This window comes from Danio rerio, chromosome 15 (assembly GCF_049306965.1).
Source record: "Danio rerio strain Tuebingen ecotype United States chromosome 15, GRCz12tu, whole genome shotgun sequence".
Lineage (NCBI taxonomy): Eukaryota > Metazoa > Chordata > Actinopteri > Cypriniformes > Danionidae > Danio > Danio rerio.
In genome coordinates this window covers 21,772,866-21,797,536 of record NC_133190.1, presented here as the reverse complement: position 1 = coordinate 21,797,536, position 24,671 = coordinate 21,772,866, and the positions used below count along the sequence as shown (strand labels likewise).

General features: G+C 33.5%; 3 protein-coding genes across 5 annotated transcripts; 1 reads left to right on the top strand and 2 right to left on the bottom strand.

Annotated features, from left to right (window-relative positions):
• Positions 1–557: 557 nt before the first annotated feature.
• acad8 (acyl-CoA dehydrogenase family, member 8) lies at positions 558–13,297 on the bottom strand. Its single transcript, NM_201155.1, is given in 11 exon segments — positions 558–982; positions 1,242–1,344; positions 3,011–3,163; positions 4,178–4,275; positions 4,616–4,751; positions 9,051–9,188; positions 9,267–9,343; positions 11,621–11,730; positions 11,991–12,160; positions 12,354–12,454; positions 13,156–13,297. Coding segments are annotated over 11 exon segments (1,257 nt in total). The 5' UTR covers positions 13,271–13,297; the 3' UTR covers positions 558–926.
• Positions 13,298–14,704: 1,407 nt separating this feature from the next.
• On the top strand, positions 14,705–16,395 carry thyn1 (thymocyte nuclear protein 1). The gene is given in 7 exon segments (NM_200657.2): positions 14,705–14,754; positions 14,841–15,034; positions 15,222–15,290; positions 15,383–15,475; positions 15,545–15,640; positions 15,719–15,869; positions 16,183–16,395. Coding segments are annotated over 7 exon segments (696 nt in total). The 5' UTR covers positions 14,705–14,708; the 3' UTR covers positions 16,230–16,395.
• Positions 16,396–16,475: 80 nt separating this feature from the next.
• vps26b (VPS26, retromer complex component B) lies at positions 16,476–22,921 on the bottom strand. Of its 3 annotated transcripts, none has more exons than XM_005157511.6 (7): positions 22,744–22,921; positions 22,398–22,636; positions 22,171–22,327; positions 19,892–20,056; positions 19,202–19,377; positions 17,563–17,705; positions 16,476–17,470 (listed from the first exon to the last, which is right to left on the bottom strand). In XM_005157511.6, exons 1-7 carry the CDS (start codon positions 22,758–22,760, stop codon positions 17,339–17,341), a joined length of 1,029 nt encoding a protein of 342 aa, XP_005157568.1. In that variant the 5' UTR covers positions 22,761–22,921; the 3' UTR covers positions 16,476–17,338.
• Positions 22,922–24,671: the final 1,750 nt, after the last annotated feature.

The window sequence follows — 24,671 nt, the reverse complement described above, 5'->3', positions numbered from 1 at the left end:
TTATTTTCTTGTGAACATGTATGGAGCCAAAACCACTTCAAGAGTAAGTATAAAATTAATAATCTTTTTCGAAACCAGTATCTGTATCTGTGTATCCTTAAATTCAAGGTTTATTTTGTTGCATCCAGTTAGTGCTGTTTTGTGTCACATGGCATAAAGATATGGCTGCTACTTGTGTAAACATGATGTTCAGGCATTTAAAAAAACTGTTGTAACTTCAAACCTAACCTGTAATTATTGCGATACAAACGAAATATCATTAGACAGTACACACTCATATTGACAAGACATTTTTTGCATGATTTTCATGCAAAGCCCAAACATCCTTTATGCAAAGTTTCATCAAAATATATTTATTTTATTATTTTGCAGGGTGAACAAGACAGTTAGAAGCCACAACAGCTATTTAAGAATTAAAGAATAACACGAGGATCAGATTTACAAAACCATGCTTGATCTTCAGTGCTGTGAAAATGATCTGACAATGAGAGCTGTCTGTAGTGAAAAGTAAGTGCTGAATACTGTATTAATCTGCAAGTACACAAACGAGTGAAATATGGAATTTACTAATTTATTGAACTTTAATCCAGTCTTTCAGTAACTTAGCATCATAGCCATTGCTTCTCTTTACTTATCGTCTTGTAACATCCCAGAATTTATACCCCACCCCAAACTAAATTCCTCACTGTGCTATTAGAATATCACCACACCGTAACCTAGATTTACTAATGTAAGAGTTTAAGGCATAAACGTTCTGAAGATATGCATAAAAACACAGTTGATGGCTCATGATCAAAGTCAACAGACACAGGAGTGTGGAAGATCAGTAATCTCTACAGTCAAATCATGAGGGAGATAACAGGCACCTGACCTCATATCTGTGCTTTTAGACAACGACGGCACAAACACTTTTACTCCATTCAGCATCAGGACTCAGTGAGCAAACTTCTCGCGATGATCATCCTCATCACTTCATTTGTTCCTAATTAAAAGACAATACATTATGGTAAATAAAAAGAAGTGCAACTTACCAAATCCAGAAGACAACTATAATAAAATTGTTTTACTATATTGATATGCAGTCATGATGTTTTAACATGGATTTATTCAATATTAATTATTGTAAATATTACATGCATATTATAAGACATTACAGCAGTCATACAGTATATTTCGGGGTGTGTGTGTGTGTGTGTGTAAACAAACAAACAAATAAAACAAACAAACAAACACTTCATTACCCTCCAATATCTGATGTACTCTAATGTCTCTGACGTACTGCTGCACTGCATAGTCCTTAAGGTATCCATAACCTCCATGAATCTGTAAAGCCTGGTTACATATCTGAAAGAGAGAAAAAAAAAAACTTAAAGTACTGTTCAAAAATAATCACTTATACTATAAAAAAATTATATTATGAAATATTATTGGATTAAAAATTTTTATTTACTTATAATACATTTAAAAACTTATTTTAAAATGTATTCCTGTGATAGTATAAAAGCTGAATTTGTAGCATCGTTCATCAGAAATCATTTGAATACGCTGGTTTGGTGCCCAAAATATATTATCTTTCTAAAACTATGTATGTATATAATTTTATTTATCGTTTCTTTAAGAAAGGAAACAGAAATTAATTTATACTTTTATTCAAAAAAACTTCGAGATCAACTTCATGTTCTAATATTCAAGAAATCTCTACTCTTGCTTGTGTGACATTTGTTTAATATGTTAGAAACACACAGGGGTGCGAAAAGTATTCAGACCCCCTTAAACTCGTCATTCTTTGTTATATTGTAACCATTTGCTAAAATCATTCAATTATTTTTTTGCTCAATGTACACACAGCACTCCATAATGACAGAAAAACACAGAATTGTTGACGTGTTTGCGATATAAATAAATATTTCTGGTGTAACAGATCACAAATTTCACGGTTCGGTTCACATAATGTTTTTTTTTTAAGTCACGGATCGGACCATTTGCTTTCCTTTTATTACAAAAACAGCACTGCAGGACAATTTTGGTTTTAACAAACAGAACTTAGAAGCTGTAATTAAAAAAAAATTAAATAAAGAAATAATCAGCTGAATAAAAATAAGTTGTAAAACATTCAGTCCAATGAAAAATTCACTGTTACTACTACTGTTGCTTTGAACACTAAATGCACAAATCTAACATTATCATTTGTACAATTCATATTTATTTTTAGTCTCGTTTTTAATTAATGATTCAGTTATTCACTTGTAAAACGTCATGTTTCATTGCTAGATGTGTCATCTTTCAAGAATTATTCAGTGGCATATTTTTGATGGCTGGTTGTCGCCACCTATTGGTTACATAGTCTAATTGCTTTCCACAACTTTCATTTTTGAGCATATGATGATGATTTTAATCTTTACCATAAACATCAGTGGATTTTTCCAGATTATAAACTGTTATCCCAGTACTTCTGTGTTATTTGACTGTTTGTAATAGAACTCAAAAGACTAAAGATTGAATCTCTTTCCTGATTTTTGCGTTTTTCAAACACAGATTTAAATGCAGCGATTTGAAGGATTAATAAACATATGCAGATCACCATTATTTATAATTTATGTTGTGTGGGAGTCGAGATCCCGATCTTTTAATGATTAATCGTGCAGGTTACACTGAATGCATTGATGCAGGCTTAACTAGTGACAGAAAACACCTTTAATAACCTAAGAAACCCACCACATCCCAAATAACCTACTTCTTCTGTAATCATTGTGTTTTACAGGAAATCCTAAATGCTTTCAAACATGTGATTTGAATGACGTGAGAGGCGATTGAATTATAGTCACTCTAATTTGCATTCTAATACACTTGAAGTCCGAGAAAGGTGCCATACAAAAAAACGCCAGCATACACAACTTCTGAACAGTCGTATATTTTTACACTTATGCTACAACATCACAAATCACCCAGATAAAATGTCACAGGAGGGATAGGTGAGTGAGTGTGTGAGTGTGTGTGTGTGTGTACTTACTGAAAAACATTCATCTGTCACAAAGAGCTTGGCCATTGAGCAGAGCGAGACGGCGTCCGGTCGCCCATCCTGCAGAGCCAAGGCCGCTTGACGCACAAGCAAACGAGACGCAACCAGCTTAGTGGCCATTTCAGCAAGCTTAAACTGCAGGAACTAAACACACACACACAGGTTTCTTATTTCAAAATGCAGACCAAAAATAACGGCATAATATGTACTGTAATTCTCACCACTAGAGGGCACATATTCACAACAAACAAATGTGTAGTTTGATAATTGATTCTCTCCCAAAAATGACAATCCCGGACATTGTTTACTCACCACTTTTTCCAAACCTAACTGAGTTTCTTTCTTTTGTTGAACACAAATGATGATATTTGAAGGAATGTTTGAAACCTGAAGCCATTAACTTAAATGGTCATTTTTACCTACTATGGCTGCTTTTTTTCTCCAACATTCTTCAAAATATCTACTTTATGTTTCATAGTCGCAAGAAATTCTAGGTTTAGAATAGGCATAGGCCGGGATAAGATTCTGAAAGTATGATAACCTTGGATAAAAATTATCCCCGTTTCACGGTATTGTGATCACTGCTCTAAAATATTTTCTTTTTAAACTAAGAGTAAAAAAAAAAAAAAAAAACTTTTTCCCCTTTTGAACACAATAAATTTTATTTTGAGAAACATTTAAAATATTTTGGAGCAGTAAATATGTCAGGCTTAAAGAATTATTGACTTTTGCTTTCTTCATTTGTTTCAAAAACAGATTTTTTACTATTTAAACCGTAACTATTCAAAGATACTGTTGTCCTTAAAAAAAAAAGAAAGGAAAAGAAAAACATAAAAAAAATAAAAAGAAATCATACTCACACCTCAGGAACAGTTTTGCTGAAAATTTGACAGTTTTAAAACCTTATAATGTGTATTTAATGACACATTACATTAAAACCTTGACTTTTCTAAACCCCAGCATACCTTAAAAATGGTTAACGTCCCATGCCTAGTTTAGAACCACTTGAGGGTGTGTAAATGCTGACAGAATGTTCATTTTTGGGTAAATTAACCCTTAAATTGTCAATCCATTTAGATTTAATGCAAAGAACTGAAATTGAGTAATGTTTAATAAAACGTGTAAACATAAACATTTAAATGTGACCTAGACATTTACCTGACTGTTCGCTAGTGTTTCTCCAAACTGTTTCCGCACACACATGTGATCTCGAGCTAGAAGCACAGATGCATGAGCTGCTCCAAGAGAACAAGATGCTGTGACACAAGAAAAAAAAAGATTCACAAAAATGTACAATTCTGTTATCATTTACTCCGTTCCAAAACCTGTACAAGTTCTTCCGATGAACACTAAAGAAGACATTTAGAAGAATGTTAGAAAGTGTTTTTCCCCAATTGTGGATGTCAATGGTTACCGGTTTTCTAACATTCTTCAAAATATCTGTTTTTTTTAAGTTCCACAGATAAAAAAAAAAAAAAAACACCAGCAACCACCAGAGGAAAATGTAATTTCTGCATGAACTGACTCTTTCAAATCAATCACAGACAAAGGCTTTCAATAAACAGGTTATTAAATCAAAGTTACAAAACTATTCACCAATATTGATTCTGCCTCCATTTAGGCCTTTCATGGCGATGCTAAAGCCCTGCCCCTCCGTCCCGAGCCGATTGGTCACAGGGACAGCACAGTCCTCAAATATCACGGCTCTGGTTGGCTGAGAGTTCCATCCTACCTGTAGAATTCAAATCAGAACGTAAAGCACGTCAGAGACAAAATAACTCAATCCTGCCACCTCCTGGACACTCTGCAGCACAGTCTGACAGTCGTTCTAAAAAAATCCTACAGGCAGGGAAGGTGATTTGGTTCAACTTGATTTGGTGCTTTTGTTATTGTTAGCAAGTTAATGTTGTTAGCAAGTATTTATGTGTACATAAAATTGAAGTCAAAATTATTAGTCCCCCTGTGAAGTTTTATTTCATTTTAAATGTTTCCCAAATTATGTTTAACAGAGAAAGGAATTTTTCACAGTATTTTCTAGAATATTTTTTTCTTCTGGAGAAAGTCTTTGTTTCATTTCGGCTAGAATAAAAGCATGTTTTTAACTTTTTATATCACATTTTAAGGTCAATATTATTAGCCCCCTTAAGCATTTTTTCTGATAGTCTACAGAACAAACCATTGTAATACAATAATTCCTCTAATTACCCTAACTTGTCTAATAAACCTAGTTAAACCTTTAAACTGAATAATAGTATCCAGAAAGATATCTAGTCAAAAATTATGTACTGTCATCATTGCAAAGAAAAAAGAATTCAGTAATTAGATATTAAATTAGTTATTAAAACCATTACATTTAGAAATGTGTTGAAGATAATAATTCAGGAGGGCTAATAATTCTGACTTCAAAAGTATGTCCTATGCTGCTAGCACAAGCTGTTCACATAGACAGGATATGTCTCAGATATTTTCATGTTAGTCTGAACTTTATTTTAAAAATGATGCTAGAAGTCAGAAGTCTTGCAAAATATAACACTGAAGGATCACGGCTGTGTTGGAAGTACATTCTATTGTATTGTATATATTATATAAACATTACTGAAAACATATTAATATACATGTTAAAATGTAAAACATGTTAGGACACATTTTAATCAAACAACTTTTTTGTTTTTATAAAATGTATTTACATGAAAACAGCAAACGTTAAATTAATTAGATTTTTATTTACGTTCATTTAAAGTAACTTCAATTATAACTGATTTCTCTCATAACCATAATCTGACATTATAATAACAAAAAGATGCAAACTACATTTTTAAAGAGAATTTTCCATTGTAATTGAATTAAGTCTTATTAATCTGTTATGTATTGTTTTAGTTAACTTGTTGTTTTAATTTATTTAATAGTTGTTTTAATGTTTAATATGTTTATTGCTTTGTTTATTTTTAATATGCAAGAAAGAACATTACAAAGATACAACATGAACAAAGAGACAAAAAGGTTACACAAATACAATTCCAGCAAACTAAACAAGTTTAAATGATTTACACCAAAAATGAGTTTTACATGCAACATCATTTCTTTTAAAGAGTTCACCAATAAATCAAAATTCTGAAAAATAAAAAAGTAAGGGTGTTTCTTTGAAAATGTACATTTATGGATGCAAAATTTAGCTGTCATCAGAATGTTCCGACTATAGTTGAGAAACTATGACGACATCTTGTAGGCTAATCGGCTGCTAGCATAAAAACTTGTTCCCTCGATTAAATCCCTATAGGATTTTCCCATAGGTTTTTCGAAGATTGCAAATAATAGGCTCTGTGTTCAAACACTGTTCATTACACTTACACGTTTAGTCCAGCCGGATAATCCTCACACGAAAATACAACTTTTGGCACTTTTGCATTTTAAAAGCAAACACAAGAATTGAAAAGCTAACATTAGGCTATAAACGAACTACAGCGCCTTCGGGGCGCTCGTCTGTGACGTCAGTGCTACCCTGCTACAGACAACTTTTCTAGCTTATTTTTAGAAATATGGTCCATGACAAAGGGCCCTATCATACACCCGGCGCAGTGTGGTGCAAGGCGTGACGCAGTAGTCTTTTGGTAGTTTCAGCTTGGCGCAAGAGTCGTTTTGAGGCGTTGCGCTACGCTATTTAAATAGCAAATGCATTAGCGCTCATTTTTGCGCCCATAGGCGTTCTGGTCTAAAAAGGGAGGCGTTCTGAGGCGGACCGCTGGCGCGTTGCTATTTTGAGAAACTATAATAGATTTTTCTACGCACTGCTCAATACGCACAAGAGAGCAATAGACAAATATCTTTACATATGAAAAAATTTAAATATTAAGGATATATATATAGGATATAATAAGAATAGATATAGAATATAAATATAAAGGATTAAAATATTACAAAACATTATTTTCTAGCCTACATAAATATGAAAAACCACTGCTTTTATGTCTTCTTCATCTCGGGAGGCTTTTTCAGTTCGTTCATAACAATTTGCTTTTGTATAATGTTGTTATTATTAGCAGTATTATTTATTATATCCATATTTATATTTGTTTTATTAAAAAACAAGCCCAGATGCCCACCTGTCAGGTTTAAGACCATATGGTGCAAAGCATGTGTTTTATGATATAACTCAGGTTTTTGAGCACATTTTGCTATTATTATTCATTTATTCGTTTGCTGGAAATTAGAACTGAATTTAGAAATAGTTTTGAAACGAATATTTGCGCTTAAAAAACAAAAGTATTTATTTATAGACTTATTGATGTCTGTGCTTAAAGGTTTCCCTATCCAAGAGCGAAAGTGAAAGTGATCCATTATCTCTCATTCTCACGCAGTAGATGCTCTGTTTAACAGTTTTCTGTTAAAAACTGTCAACTGTTAACTGTTTGCTTGTGAAATGGTCATTTTTTCCACTTAGACTTACTTTGCGTCCTGTAAATAGCGAATGCGCTCTTGGCGCGACGCAGCTGGGTCTTAAAGGGAATGGGAGATGAGACTCTAATTGGTTTATTCTTAAAACACACCTGTAACTCATTAAGAAAATAAACTCAACCCTTTTAGACCATACGCCAAAGCACAAGGCAGATTTCCTGTCCTTAAATTAGCAAAAACGCGTCCTGACACGCCCTGAAAGCATTTGCGCCCTGCGTTTTGCGCTTTGCGCATGGATCGACAAAATAGAGCCCATAGAGTTAATCTCTCGGTTTATTATATTATAATCCACACTTTATAATACAAAAAATAAATACACAAAAGCACATATGTATAGACGTGCGTGCCTTTTGCATAGATTTTTACATGGGAAATACATTTTGCTTTGCTTTACGGTTGTTGTAAATGTTTTAAATGTGCCTACATAGTATTATCATAAGACATATTTAAATAGATGTATCGTTCGCGTACACACAGCTCACTTATAGTAACACACGACAGAATTGAGGCGTGAGGAACAAGTCTTTATGCATGCAAGTTCTATTATGGACATAGAACAACATTAAAAGTTCATTTTTTTTTATCACGAAGTACAGCGAAAAGCAGCCCATACAGTCACATATGTTGTACATTTTAAGGAGTGTAAAAATTGCTGTTTACTTTTGCAGTTTAGCATATAGATAGATAAATGTGTTCAGATGAAGAAAAAAAAAAACGCTGAAAAATCAGTTGATCATATTAAAATGACAGTTAATATGTGTGTATTTTTATATTTATTTACACATTTGCATTACTGAGAGCAGGAAAGAGACAGACTGCACTGGTAAGCAGTCTCCCCATAATATCATTTAATTAAAATAAATGATCAACAAATTAATCTTTACAGTCTCTGGAAGTGAAGGCATTATCTACACACAATATGAATTCCCAATTAGAAAAATACTACAAACTATAAAATACTACTTATGAAAATACTTAAATCAGACAAATCCAAATGCCCAACACAAGCGAGTTACATTCCAGAACAGATCAGCTTGATGACCTATAATGTCTGCAACGTTGCCTGTAGTCCCATTTAGCAACTTGACAGCAACCGTCTTTTCAAAGAAGCGTAACAGATTTTAAAAAAATCAAGATTGAGATGTATGTGATGCATTTTATTTCATAGATTAAAACGTGAAAGTATCTTAAAATTGTGTTAGCCACAAACCTTAATAAAGCGATTTAACCAAAATCCCCCCCAAAAAACCATTGACTTTGGGACGAGGGGACCGGAACTGCTAAAATGCTTACTCGCTTCCGGGGTTTTGCATACAAATTGATGTCATAGTTCCTCTATGCAGTCTGACTTGTTAATTAATTCTACTGTAACATTATGCATTTTCACTGTATTTGTTTTCTCAATTGTGAATGGGACATGAGGTAATCTGACTGTCTCTTGTATTTTGGTTTAAGCCTCAGTTTATGTGTTTTGGAGGAAACGTGGCTTTGTGATTATCCAGGAAGAACAGGACCTTTGGCTCTCAAACTTGCATGCAATTGCTAGAATTTCAATGTTAATACTGTAGATGCTGACTACCTTCTTCTCTTTTTTGCCAAAGCTGAGTCCAGGAGTTCCTTTCTCAACCACCAGACAGGAGATTCCCTTTGGCCCCTTCCCTCCTGTCCTGCACATCACCACATAAACATCTGTGTCTCCGCCTCCACTGATGAACGCCTGATGGGAAACAGTGAAAACTGCTGGGAGGCTGCATGCTGCATGCATTGTCTATGTCTCAATCATGTCTTTATGTACCTTGGAGCCGTTCAGAATATAATGGTCTCCTTTGAGCGTTGCGCTGGTTAGAAGTGAAGCAGCATCACTACCACTACCTGAGGGTAATGAATACAGCAAAACATTCCTTTTTAACATTAAAATACCTTATTTTACTTTAGTAAAAATTATATATATATATACACATTATTTCATGCAATATCGCTAAACCAAACGCTGGTGCTTCCTGATAACGCTACAGTATATACATTTTAAAATCGAAGTTAAAAACACATCTATATAAACAATATCATATGAGTAGCAAAGTGATATGGCTGTATAACGGCACTGGTGGAATGCATGTGATGCCTTAGTGACAATATACAGCCATATTGCACTGCTAGGAGTGACCGCATAATCGGGTATAAAAAAAAGAAAATCAAACACGAGAGTTTAAAAACCTTTTTGTATGTGGAACTACTTTCTTCCACTATTCATTCACACCTGCAGCTGACGTCAGAACAGCAGAAACTGTTGCACATACACCAACATCCCTTTAGAGCTAGTATTTGAATGATTTTCTAGCGTAATGTCTAAAGTGATAACAAAACAGGTGATTTTGCTGACATTTTAAGATTATGAGGCTGAACGGCATGAAATGCCATCTGTCTACAGAGATTTCTTAGTATTTGTCTGTTGCAATCGAGAGATCACAATAATTAACCCCGAAAAAGACAAAGCATTGCAAACACTATCAGATTACTATTGTGCTTGCGATACAACACTAAAACACTAAACACATGCGGGCATTTCTTCTTTCTTTCTTTCTTTTACTGAACTAGTCTGCAGTAACGAAAACAGGAGATTTCATTAGAAACAGATGGTCAACCAGAAGGTAAATCAGGGTTATACAAAGATCTCACACTCAATACACTACAATTATATTGACTTAGAATGTCACTTACCTGTTTAGTAATGATTTGATCAGCTGTAGTTAGAAATTATTCTGTTTTTCTCTTCTAATCGCTTATTATGCGGTCTCTGTCACCATATTGTGAATAAACATCTAACGCCTTTGCTCAAAGACAGGCTAATGCCGACGCGATGTCACTCAGAATTTATAAATATTTTAAAATAGGCACTATCTTTATAAATAAACTGCACAGTTGCAATCTAAACAACTACATTTTCCACAAAAAGAAAACCCAAAAGTACATTATGTTGTCCAACAGCTGCAAAATTTGTCAAACTGTAGTGTGTCCTCTGCTTGTTGCTGTATGTGGGGGGAGTAATACACAAGGGTACCGCCTGATTCACACAGGGCTTCAGCATCAATGATTGACAGAGGGCGTGTCTAAAGTTGGGGCTTGCGCCATCATCATGGCAGCGTCAGCCATCGAAATTAATTAGCAATCAGCTACTGTCTGAGCTGGTGTATTTGCATACAGCGATCTGATTGGCTGATGCTTTTGTTGGTGCTTGAAAAGTTGAGAAAGTCCAAACTTCTGCAGCAAGCAACGCCACTGAAGCATCGCTGACAGATCCACAATGCAGTTCGGCAACGCCTGACGTCACCCATTCAAGGTGAATGGGAAGCATTGATGCTGACATAGGGCGTAAAGTGGGGAAAGGCTAGATGAGTGCTGTTATTTGCAGAATATCACATAGCTATAAGCCAATCAGATTCAAGAACTAGACATAACTGTTTGTATGTATTGTATGCATAAATACAGATATACAACACACACACACATGCGCTTTTAATTGCAAATAATTGTATGAGGATTTTTGCATTTATTTATTTCCCCCTCCTTTCTGTTTTTTTATAACCTTTGAACAGCACGGCCAACTAAAATTGAATTAAATGTGCTCAATAAAGGAAGTTGAAGTTGATCTAAAAAGAGCATGCTGGCATATTGAAGATTATCCGGCATATTACCTTTTTCTTTTGGTAAAGTTTTGTACTTAAATTATAATTTTTTTAATCTGTAAAATAAAAAATAAAATAATAATAAAAAGGAGTTATAACATAAAGTGTAACATAAATATATGCAAATAAAAATAATAATAAAATAAAAAGATAAACATGAAGCTTTGAACATTGTACTGAAAGATGTAAAGTGACACTTACAGTAAAACTGCAGTAGTAGTGTTAAAAATGTAGTTTCGACACCACAGGAAAAAAAAACTACATTTATTAAAATACTTTCAAATAGAAAACAGTTTTGGATTGAAGGAATATTTGCTTCTATATTACTTACAGTCAATTTTATTATACTTAACTATTGTTAATTTTTGTATCATTTTACTTTGAAATGTGCAGTTAACAGTTTGAGTTAACAGTGACACTGAAATATCCCACACAGGAACACAAAAAAATGGGATCCTGAACTCACCAGGTTCTGTGAGACAGTAGGAGGCAAACTTCTGCATAGAGCAGAGATCAGGACAGAACCTCTCCCTCTGCTCATTGTTTCCGAATGTGTCAATCATCCAGGCACACATACTGTGACAACACAATCAATAATTACTTTGCAAAATACAAAGAACCATAAATGAAATGAAATGAGTTTACAAGCATGTGCCCCATAGGTAATCCATATAAATTACAACACAATGAAGACTATCTAAATATTCTTAAACCAAAAATCATTTTTTAAGCAAAACTTAAGGTCATGATTTAAGAAATAATATGCCAAAATTAAGTGAGTTTTTAATCTTATCTTAAATTGAAAACTTAAATGTATAAATTATGAGGGGACTCACTTGTGAATACTGACGTAAGCAGTCGTGCTGACACAACCTGTGGATAAAGCCTCAAATATGATAGAAGTGTCCAGACGAGACAGTCCAGACCCCCCGACATCAGGGTTCACGTAAATCCCACCAAAGCCCAGCTCGGCGGCTTTCCTCATGGCCTCTACAGGGAAGATTTCCTGCAAATATTATTAATATTAGCATTTGCATTTCCAAAACAGTTTAGGTCAAACTTAATTCGATAATAATCTGTCACAGGACCAACATACTTTCCTGCAAATATGAAGTGACTGAATGTACAGAACTTATTTCAGTGGTAGAAGCTGTGGGAATGCTATATAATAACAATAATCTTTCAGATGTTCAGGTTACCTTTTGGTCCCATTCTGCCATATGTGGTGCCATTTCATTGGCAGCAAAGTCAAATGCCACCTTCTGAAACTCTTTCTGTTCATCTGTAAGTCCTATAGAGGCTGTGGGAATAAATTGAGTATTTATATTAGTGGTTTATGTACTGGAAGCATCTGTTGAGGTGACAAATGAAAGATGAACCACAAGAAGATGACAAAAAAAAAAAAAAAAAAACTGTCTGATCAGAGCCAATCGACTGTGCGCCATACACACCCCCAAATATGATTGGCGGAGCTTGTTAACAGACAACCAATGGCGTTTGAGGAACCACGAACTTCAACTTTGTTACAGAAATTATGAATTTTTATAAATATTTGTTGTCAATTTTGTACAAAGTAATGTACAATTTCATCAACTCTGAAACTCCAAAAAGGCACAGCTGACGTTCGATTAACAACAACTTAACTTAACAACAACTCTGTTTACTAAGGAGAAATGTATAATAAAAATTTTAATATGCAAGCCCAGTAAAATTAGATTTAGGACACTCTTTAAAAAAAAATAAAACTTCCTATTTTTAAATCAGTAGGAACAAAATTTTAACCTGTACCTCTACAAACATTAGATCAAAAAAAAAAAAAAAACAGACCTAAATTTGACATTAGTATCGAATATGACATTAAATCTACGTTATAGCATAACGTTAGTTATTAAAACCATATATCTGACGCACATATCCAATCTAGCAGCCCTAAATGACTGACTGTCCTCATCTCTCAACAAATTGCTATGATTATCAGAGGCTTTCAAAAATTTGACTTACGATCAATGCAAGCTGCTATTCCTCGTCTATGCAAACTGTTAAATATTAAACTGCGTGGTCTGCCGATACTATTTGATCCCAATCGGACACCTCTTATGAGTGCCCTAGCCGCCATGTTGATTATGTGACGCGATGACTAACCACGGGGCTTGTAGGTAATGTAGTTCAAATACAGACTTGATTTGTAGTTCATCTTAAACAAGCCGGTATATGGCAAGCCGTTTTAACACTTTAACAAGCGCCCCTGGTTTATTTTACCTCAGTATTTTCAATAGAATTTCTGCGCTCACCTGCTGATTCTGACGGGGCTAGCAGTTACACAGTCTTTCATATCATTTTACGCTTAAACAACTAATGAATGTCTTAAGTCTATTTAACTGAATGTATTGTTACATTACACCAGATACTGTAAAAGGAACCTTATTAAATAAAAAAATAGTCACATTAACCAGAAGTTTATCATTGGCTGAAATACACTAGCTGTAAATAGAGCCCATTACATTTCAAATTCAGTAGTTTTATAACAGGAACTGAATCTCAACTAGTAAGAAAAGTAATTCTTAATAATTGTATTTTCACTAGTTAAAAGTCACTCCCATTTTACATATCAGAAATACAATTATAAAGTTTTTTTTATTGTTAATCTAGTTCAAATGTCTGTTCTTAAAATCTACTATTGACATGATTTTAGTAGCAGTGTAAATAAGTGATATCAATAATTGATACTAGTTTAAAAGTAGATGGCTGATATCTGTAAATATTTTTCAACATAGCCTATTAGATACACAATAGCAAAAATGAACACAATGAAATTAATTTTTTTTATCAAAAATAAAAAGAAATGACTAGCTTTTCAATGGTTGATTGAATGGCTAAAATTTAATTAATGTTATCAACAATTTAATTATCAACAACTGAATTTAAGTTATTAACAATTATTTTGATATAAACAATTACAATTTTGACATCAGCAATTACATTTGGACAAGAAAAAAAAATTGGTTGATCAATATTAATTTTGAATGACTTTTAAGTTGTGAAAATACAATTGAAATTGTTGTCATACAAATAACACAGTTCTAATGCAAATACCTTGTGGTTAGTTTAACTAAGCGAGGTTATTTCATATGGGAAGCAGTACTACAAGAAGACACACTTCCTTATGGAAATAAAAGATCTTTCATTGTTTGGAAGGGATAAACTTGTTTATTTTTTTATTAGGAAGTACCATAAGAAATAAGTACTTGTATCAAGTTATTTTTAAAAAGCATGAAAATAGATAAGCTACTGTTGTTTCAGAAGCTAAAGGTTAAATCGGCTTGCCATAACAGGTGACCACGTGGGTCATCGAAAAAGTTTTTTAGTACATGAAGATATTACAAGTTGCAATCGATTTCAACAGAGGTCTTTTAATGTTCACATTGTGTATACCCCACATTCCGTGGATGAGATTAAAATAAAAGCGGACTAAATCCAGTTCTGATTCTCCAGACCGCATGTCATCCTCCAGGGCGCTGTTTGATCACGAGTGCCGCACGGTCTGCTAGTGAAAAATGCCACCCAGGAAAACACGAAGCAGCGCCAAATCTAATAAACACTGTAAGTAATCTGCATAATGTAAAGGCTGCATCGTTTTATATGTCTACTGAAGAAAAGTTTCGTTAAATAATGGTTTGTTATTTTAGCTGATGCAGACGCCCACCTCAATGAGGGGTCTGATGATGTTGCACAACGCAAAACTGGCAAAAGAAAAAGGTCAGCAGCTGTAAAAGGTGATGTGGAGAATAAGAACGACGATGACGCCTGCAAACCATCTTACAGCCGCTGGCTGATGAAGTCTGAACCTGAGAGCCGGATTGAAAATGGAGTGGATGTGAAGGTATTTTAAAGTATTTAACTGTTTAATTTTATCTGCATGAAAGAGTCTAGCAATACTATATTATAGAGAACTACATAATAAATATATTGAATAGAAAACACAAGAAAAACATCCTTTAGTACACACTAAAAAATCAGTCTTGAAATAAAGTGTATAACAAAACATGATCTCATGTCTCCAAATGCAGTTTGGAATTGAAGACCTCAAAGCTCTTCCCAATCAGACGGGATGCTGGGATGGAGTGAGGAATTATCAGGTGAACTTTGACTGATACTATATTAATCAAAATATTTTTTCACATTTTCACGTAATTAAAGCTTTTATTAAGTTGAAAAATCTTCCCCTCAGGCCCGAAATTTCATGAGAGAAATGAAAGTAGGCCAGCAGGCCTTCTTTTACCACAGTAACTGCAAAGAGCCAGGCATCGCTGGCCTCATGAAGGTGAGGAGTCAATATACTGAGCGCTTAAGAAGCAGATAATAAGAATCATGTTATGAATCATTTTCACAGATTGTTAAAGAGGCTTATGTGGACCATACACAGTTTGACAAGAAAGATGTACATTATGACCCCTCTAGCAAAGCAGATAACCCTAAATGGCATATGGTATGAGTTTACACACATTAATAGAGGTATTATTTGCATTTTGGGAATCAGAAGTGACCAGAGATGAACTGTGTACAGGTGGATGTTCAGTTTGAACGGATGGTCAAGCGCTTTATTCCTCTCGCTGAGCTGAAGAAATATCACCTGGAACACAGAGTGAAGGGCGGCCCACTCAAAGACATGTCCCTTTTCACCAGAGCCAGACTGTCTGTTCAGCCCCTCACTGCAGGTTATTCACATCAATACACATTTGAGGATTATGTATGTCTGTGTGTGTATAATTGTAAAAATAAACCAAGAAATATAGTTTTATTTTTGTATGAAATATTTATACATGTTTAAATTGATCATTTATTATCAGAATATTTATTAAAGACATATGAATTATTAAATGCAGTTATTTTGCTTAAAGAAAATTCATAATTGTTTTAAAATAAACATGATTTTTTATTTTTTTAATTTAAGCAAACACAAACTGCATGTAGTACTATATGCAAGTATATATACACACACATAATCTGCGATTTTTGTTTCATTTTCAGAGGAGTTCGAGTTTGTCCTGAGTTTGGAGAATGAAGATCCAATATGAAGATGGTCATGAAAGTCTGTTCCATCCCATTCTCTAATGATTATTTCCCATTTTCTGTTTTCTAGTCAGTTATTTTGTAACCAATATACGTGCTGCTCCTCAAGTAGCCAATGAGTATTGTACATTTGAAATATTACTGCTAATAAAATGTAAAAAAAACACTCAATAATACCAGAATTTTTCACAATCTTGAAAAGTACGTTATATTATCATATAGCTTTTTGTAAAAAAAGAAATAATCTTGGATGCAGAGGTTAGTAAATTTTATTACAATAGGGCTGATTAAATAGAAGCCTTTTGCAGAAGTTTTCACTGTTGCATGGCAGTTAATAGTCATTCCTCATCACCTGAACAGCTAATAAAGAAATATTTAGTATAATACAATGATACACACATGTAAGAATGGAAAATTCACCTTAAAAATGAGTAGCAATCAATCATAATTTTTTTTTTCTACGACAGCATGTGTAAATTTGAGAATACTGGAACTGCTGTCGATATTGACGATTCTGTTGATTGTTTCTAACAGGAAATAAACACTTAAGACACCAAATCAAAAAAAGATTCAATAAAAATAGTCATGAAAAAGACACTGATTTGCACAAGTTAGTAGTTGACAAGAATTTCCCTTATAACACATTTCTACGCAGGCCTTCATTTATAATGCCCTAAACGACAGAATAATACTGTGCAGAGCTCTATAAAGCGCAAAATTCATAAGACAAAAAGATCACAGTAAATCTCATTTAGGGCTCATTAGACAGGACAAAAGTATAGAAGCGTGATTCTGACTCCTCAGTGCACTAGACTTAAGAGGAATGTTTTGAGACGTACAACTCAATCAAATATATAACAGTGGCGTAGACATGAGAAGATCGTTTCAAAAATCGTTGGTCACTCGTGTAACGAAAACATGCGGTATTTGAAGGAGAAATAAAAAAATAGTTTGTAATCTATACACGTTGAATTAGCTAGCCTAGCCTTTTACAAGCGGAATTCTTATGTTTTGATCTCACGAAGCGACGATTCTCATTTTTGATCCCTTCAAGACGTATAAAACATTTTAATGTAACAAGGTTCGTTTCAGCGGTTGAGGGAACGGAGAACGTCTAGTCGGTCTCCTCTTTGGCTTGCGCTGACGTAGGTTCAGGGTTTGATCCCTCATACCTCTGAGCCGCTATAGTGGCCTGTTGGGACATGCTTCTCCTCACGATGTCTCCTTTCCTCCAGAGTGTGATCTCCTGTTGGGAATGAACAGGAATGTGATCAGATCATGAGTACTAATGTAGTACTCATACTACATTACTGAGAGATGTTGTATGCAGTAGTGGACCTGCTGTTTGAAGTATCGTCGCTCTTCCTCATCTATAAGCACAAGGTTTAGGTAGTAACGCACAGAGAACTTCTTGTTGATGTCCCTCATGGTTGGCGTCATTTCATATCCGGCCAGAAATAAGCGGATGGGGATGGACTCCCCTTGAAAGTACACAGGAGCAAAAGCCGTGAGCTTGAATAGTACAATAATATCTGCTTGATACTTAATTTTCATTCTGAATACTTTTAAAATTGAAGTATTTGTTGGGGATTGAGAAGAACTACAATTTAGGGTAATGATAGAGATGCGCTGAAATGAAAATTGTGGCTTATACAAATAATTTATTTCAGTTCAAGTTTATTTGTATAGTACTTTTTACAATAGTTACTGTTTCAAAGCAACTACAATTACATTGCAATCATATAGAAGTTATTATATACAGACATAGTAAACCTGCAAAGTCCTCAATTGAGTTTATTTAAAAATAACCAATAGCCCTTTCTGTTTGGAAGTAAATAACTGATATATGGGCCTATAAATACAAATCTTGGGGACCTCTTTTGTTCATGATGAAAATATGGCATAAAAAGTCACCGACTTTCTAAATATTGTATATGCATCCTGTTGTCATATGCATAGCCCTCTCTCTCACAAAACACACACGTACTGTACGCGTACATGCTTTGCATCATTTCCACTAACATGTTCAAATAGCTGACAAACAACATGGGACATTTTCAAATATGATGCAGCTGCTTTAGGGCTAAAGTCTAGTTTTTTTGTGTTACCTTTACTTAAATTACAGAATTCAATGGTTCTTGAGGTCAAATAAATAATTAATAGTTAAGATGTGTACACTTGTGTAAACTTTCACAGCAAAACAAAGAAATGCCACAAAATTTCCTGCAAATTTTGCAAAAACTCTTCACATATTTTAGTTTTAAGTTGCATAAAATCTGATTTATATACAGTTCAGGGCAAAATAATTTTAAAATTAAATTAATTAATCCTCTTAATTATTTATTATTTTTCAAATATTTCTAAAGTGATATTAAAACAGAGCAAGAATGTTTCACAGTATTTCCTATTATATTATTCCATCTGGAGAAAGTAGTATTTTTTTTATTTTGTCTATAATAAAAGCAGTTTTTAAAAAATGTTCAAACCATTTTAAGGTCAAAATTATTAGTCCTTCTTAAGCAGTCTTTTTTCGATTGTCTATTGAACAAACCACTGTTATACAATGACTTGCCTAATTACCATAACTTGCTTAATTAACCTAGTTGAGCCTCTAAATTGCACTTTATTGGTATTTTCAAAAATATCTAGTAGAATATAATGTACTGTCATCCTGGCAAAGATAAAAGAAATCAGTTTTTAGAAATTAGTTTAAAAATTAAATGTCTTAAATTTTTCTCTTAAACAGAAATTGGGGGAAAAAAATTAAAAAAAAAAAAAAAAAAAAAAAAAAAAAAAAAAAAAATATATATATATATATATATATATATATATATATATATATATATATATTTTTTTTTTTTTTTTTTTTTTTTTAACAGGAAGGATAATAATTATATATTTAATAAATAAATCATTTTATATGTATTTTTTTATACTAACCACAAAAAAATAAACATGATGAAAAGTTTAGCTTTACCTCTCACAGGTGCCCCATCCATGATCTCATATTTGGCGATAGTGTCATTTTCGTGGTAGACACTGGGCCCTGTTCCAGTTGTTTCCCTTTTTATGATATCGATTTCCATATGCTTAATCTTTATCCTCACAAGAAGGAAATAAATCTTTCCTACGATAACATCCCTCAAGTGGTACCTAAAGAGCACCAAATTGTAAGAGGTCAGATTCTGTAGGTTTCCTTAATTTTCTGTAAATTAACACATCCACATAGGCAAGTTCAATTATTTAACAAAGATTAAATTAATATAATTTATAATTAATTTAATACAAAAACTGCCCATAGTAGGCCCCTAAATTTGCTTTGTGACATCTCGTTATAATTAGAAGATTTTTAATTGGAATATATACATTTAATTGTTAAAGTGCCTTGGCAGTCTCACAATAGACTGGACCATATGACCAATGAGAGGACAGTAAATTCTCAGAAAGGTTCAGTTTACAGATCCTTGAATGAATAATTTCAGAAAGTGTGTGAGAAAGAAAGTTGATGCTGCATTGTATATTATTAAAAATTATTTATCTTTCAAAATGATAGTAGGAACCTATAAAACGACATAATCAATGCATTTTTAAGAGTTGAACTGTACAAAACTTAGCGAATGACCAAGGTGTTTTACACATATAAACAGGTTTCAGCATGGATACTTACTTGGATTTGTTGTATTCAAACTCAATATGAAGACAATCTTCAATTCCCACTTCCATCTTGATGGAGGAGTTGATCTCAGGATATGTGCACAGTGTCTGCACTACAATATCCATCTCTTTACTGATATCATTGAGTCTTCTGCTGATTGTTGCCCGGAGAAAGTATCTAAACAGATCATACTCAAGATATTAAAGTATATTCTGTTTCTCTAAATCAGTGGTCACCAAACTTGTTCCTGGAGGGCCGGTGTCCTGCAGATTTTAGCTCCAACCCTAATCAAACACACCTGAACAAGCTAATCAAGGTCTTACTAGGTATGCTTAAAACATCCAGGCAGGTGTGTTGAGGCAAGATGGAGCTAAACCCTGCAGGGACACCGGCCCTCCAGGACCAGGATTGGTGACCCCTGCTCTAAATGGTTCACTATGCATCATGTGTATGCTTAATATTGACTCCATGCTGCCTTTATGCTCATATTGGTGTGTATGGGTAAAACTATGATCGTTTTCGGATAAATATCAGTTTCAAGAAACAACTCTAAAGGGCTTTTGATCATGGAAGATTCTTTCTTAAAAAATGTAATATATTTATGTAATGAGGAACTTTTATTTTACAATTGACATTTTTTATATCTAATATCTACGTCTTTTTTCTTAGAGAGGCAGGTTTTTATTTTAAAATAACTGCTGAATTGAAAATTCAAAATGAATAGCAATAAATTAAAAGGCAATTCCATAAAAAAGCCAAAACTTTAAAAATGTAAACTCAGAATTTTGAGGAAAACAAGTCAGAGTTGCACGATGTAATCTCAAAAGGTGTAAATTATGAAAAATAAGCCAACATTCTAAGGCAATCAGAAATGTTAGCCAAAATTTGGTCACATTTAGTCAGAAATGTGAGACAGACACTCAGATTTCTAAGATAAATGTCCGAATAGCAAAAAAAGTTTCAATTGTGAGAAATTACTGTAATTTTACATAAAAAAATCTATAATTTTAAGATGCAAATTCAGAATACACAAAAAGCATCTGAATAGTCAAATGTATGATTTCTGAGGAAAAAAGCTCATGGCTGCAAGATTCGAATTCATGATACACTTTATATTTTATAATAATTAATTGTCTCTAAATTGTTAAAAATTAAACTCATAGCTTAGTCTCAATGGCTACAATCACAAAACGTAAACATACAAAAATCTGAATTCTGACAAAGTCAAAACTTGTGAAACAAAAAGTCAATTTTGAAATCATGTGACAGAAACAGGCTTCTACGTCTGACAGATTAGTAACTATTATAGACTAGAAACAACAGATTGAGGTAAAGTTGGCTCTATTTTTGCACATAGATAAATAATATTAACAGCCAATGTCTATCAAAGTACAACAGTCAATTCAGTCAACTAAATCGTGCTAATGCGGCTTTGACGTTATATTTAAATGTGATTTCAGACTGAATATTCAAAGTACTACAGTAAAGAATATAAGGAGCATGTTACAATTTGTCACTGAACGAATGTGCGAATATAAACCAACTTTACTTCATCAGAAATGTGAGACAGAAACTCAGATTTCTGAGAAAAACATCAGATTTGCAGGTTTTAAACTCAAATACTTTGGAAAAAAATGTAAAAATTTACTTTTTAGAGAAAAAAAATTTGAATTGGATGTAAACTCAAAATACATAAAAAAACATCTAAAGAGTAATATTAAAGTCAGATTTCTCAGAAAAAAAAGCTCAGAACTGAGAGATTTTTTGTGATATCAAGTTGATTGACACAACTTTATATCTCACAGTTACGAATTTTCTCCAAATTGTTGAAAATAAACTTGCAACTGCAAACTACAAAAATCTGAATTCTGACAGAAATAAAGTCAGAACTTGTGAAATATAACGTCGCAATTACCTTTGAATTTTGAAATCATGTGACAGAAACAGGCTCATACGTCTAACAGATTAGTAACTTAATTATAGATTAGAAACAACAGATTGAAGTAAAGTTGGTTCTAATTCAGACTTTCTCCCCAATAATATAATTTCAGAATTAGGTATTTGCTAATTTCAAGGTATTTGCTAATTTCAAAAAGGGGAGTCAATGATTATCAAAGTAAAACATTGTTCAGTCAATTAAATAATTGCAAATGCTGTTTTGAAGTCATAGTTTAATGCGATATCAGACCCAATATTCAAATTGTCGTGGTAAACAATATAGGAAGGGTTAAAATAAACGAATGTGGAAGTATAAAACCAACTTGACTTTAATAAATAACAGACAGGTTTACCTCAGCTTGACATTCTGTCCAGTGTAAGATTCATATGGCTTTTCCACATGGGTGAACTCAAAATCAAAGGTCTGCGACTGTGAAAGTTCACCAGGTCGGGCAAGATCCTTCACTAACGACACAAACTCATGATGGTTCCCTCTGTCATAGTAGAGCTCTGTGAAGCACACCACCACACGTTTACACAAACACAACCCCAACCGTGCATTCACCAACAAAACACTCACCTATCTGCCCGACGAACTCGATTTTAATGCCATAATGTTCGAGTCTCTTTCCAGGAGTCTTGAGAGTCACGTTCACTTTGCCACTTACAGTTTCGCCATCATAGAAAAGGAAATATTTGTCCTTTTTGCCATCTTCAGTCTTGTGCTCAACTTTCTTCCTGGTTTCGGCGTCATTCAGCACGATATCGATCTCAGCGGTCTGTCCGAAGCCGAAGAAGCTCATATTCCTGTCAATAATACTGTATCATAAAGCATAGGCCAGTTGAGTGACAGCTGCTGCGCTCAGCTACAGGTGGCTGTGCAATTCACGAGTGCCCTGATGCTTTATTTTTTAATAACAACTGACCTTAAAAACAAGTGCATACGCTGTTCGAAAGAACACTGTCCGCGGCTGAATTGAAATATTAATATGTTATGGTCGAAATCTGACGCATATTTCTGTTATTTTTGTAAGTAGCTCGATTTGCAGCAGGACAGCTAACAGGAACGATATTTGCCAGTAAAACAACTTCCGCACTTTCTAGGTCTTCCTGCAGGTGTACTTTCAAAATAAAAGTCAGGATTTTGTTTCATAATAAAAGCTTGTGGAATGCAAATGTTTAATACTGTTGAAGTGCCCTAATGTTAGAACAAAAGAGATATCTAAATTGCTAGATGAGAGGGGAAAGTTAAAAAAAAAAAGAATTTTGCTAATTAAAATAATTATGAGGGAAAAACTTGTTTTTTTGTTGTGACTATGGGCGCACATATGAGCGCAAACGCATTTGCAATTTTGAAGTTTTGGCGCAAAACTTGAAAATTACTCATGCGCCGAGCTGAAACTAGCGCCTCTTTGCGCCGGGTGTATGATAGGTTCTAAAGTCATTTTCAACTTGCAATTCTATATTTTCTCTTAAATCAGAGTTTACATGTAATAGTTCTGACATTTTTTTACAAATTTTTGGTTTTCTTTATGGAAGTCATAAATATTACTGAGGTATAACTATAAAACTGGATTTACGTGTTAAAGTTCTTACATTTTCTAAGAATTACTATATATTTTATATCCTGCAAATCTGGCAGCTTTCCTCGTTTCTTTTGTTTAAAACTAGCAGTTCTAGTTTTTCTCTATGAATCCTGAATTTCTATCTTGCACATTTGATTATTTGTAATTTTTTAATCGCAATTAAGACTTTTCTCACAATGCAGACATTTTCTGTACGTTTTTCTTTCTTTTTTTACTGTTTTTTTTTTTCACAATTATGAGCTTATATATGGCAGGTCAGATTTTTGTCCTTTTCTATAATTAGATGTGTATGTCTGTTTATTGCAGTTTCAGAATGAAAACTCAAATACAAGTGCATAAGTTGCAAAACCTGTCTGACATTTTGCAGCTTTGAGCTTTTTTTTCCCTCAGAAATCTGACATTTGATATTACTCTTCAGATGTTTTTCGTGTATTCTGAATTCACGTCTTAAAATGTTGACATTTTTCTTTAAAAGTTACAGTAATTTCACACAATTTGAACTTTTTTGCTATTCTGACGTTTACCTTCTGAGTATTTTATAATCTGAGTATCTTTCTCACATTCCTGACCACATTGCCTTAGAATTTTGGCTTCGTTCATAAATTCATTTTCTTGTTGGTTTAGTACCTTTATTAATCCGGGGTCGTCACAGCGGAATGAACCGCCAACTTATCCAGCACGTTTTTATGCAGCGGATGCCCTTCCAGCCGCAACCCATCTGTAGGAAACATCTACACACACACATACACACAATCATACACAATGGACAATTTATCCTACCCAATTCACCTGTACAACATGACTTTAAACTGTATAGCAAAATGTTAAAATGCAATAAAAATGTAAGAAAAGGGTCTGAATTGCAAGAAGTAAACTTATACATTCACAATGTTTTTCTCAGAATTCGGAATGTTAATATCACTTCTCATTTCTTTTATTATTTTATTTTTTACATTTATGTTTACATTTTACAACTTTTTGACCACAAATGTTTAGGGCTGAGGTCGAAGCATACGTTAAAATAAATAATAAATAAATAAATAAACAAATAAATAAATAAATGAACCGTTAGTAAGTTATGATTTTTATGACCTTACGGTTCTTTTATTGTGAGGAAAAGAGAAAAAATTTGTATTTACAGAAAACAAAGATATATATAGTGCAAACAAAAATAGCTTCAGAGTTGAGCAAAGACAAGATAATAAACAAAAAATATACCCCAAAGATAACTTACCAATTATTTATTTATTTATTCATTTTCTTTTCGG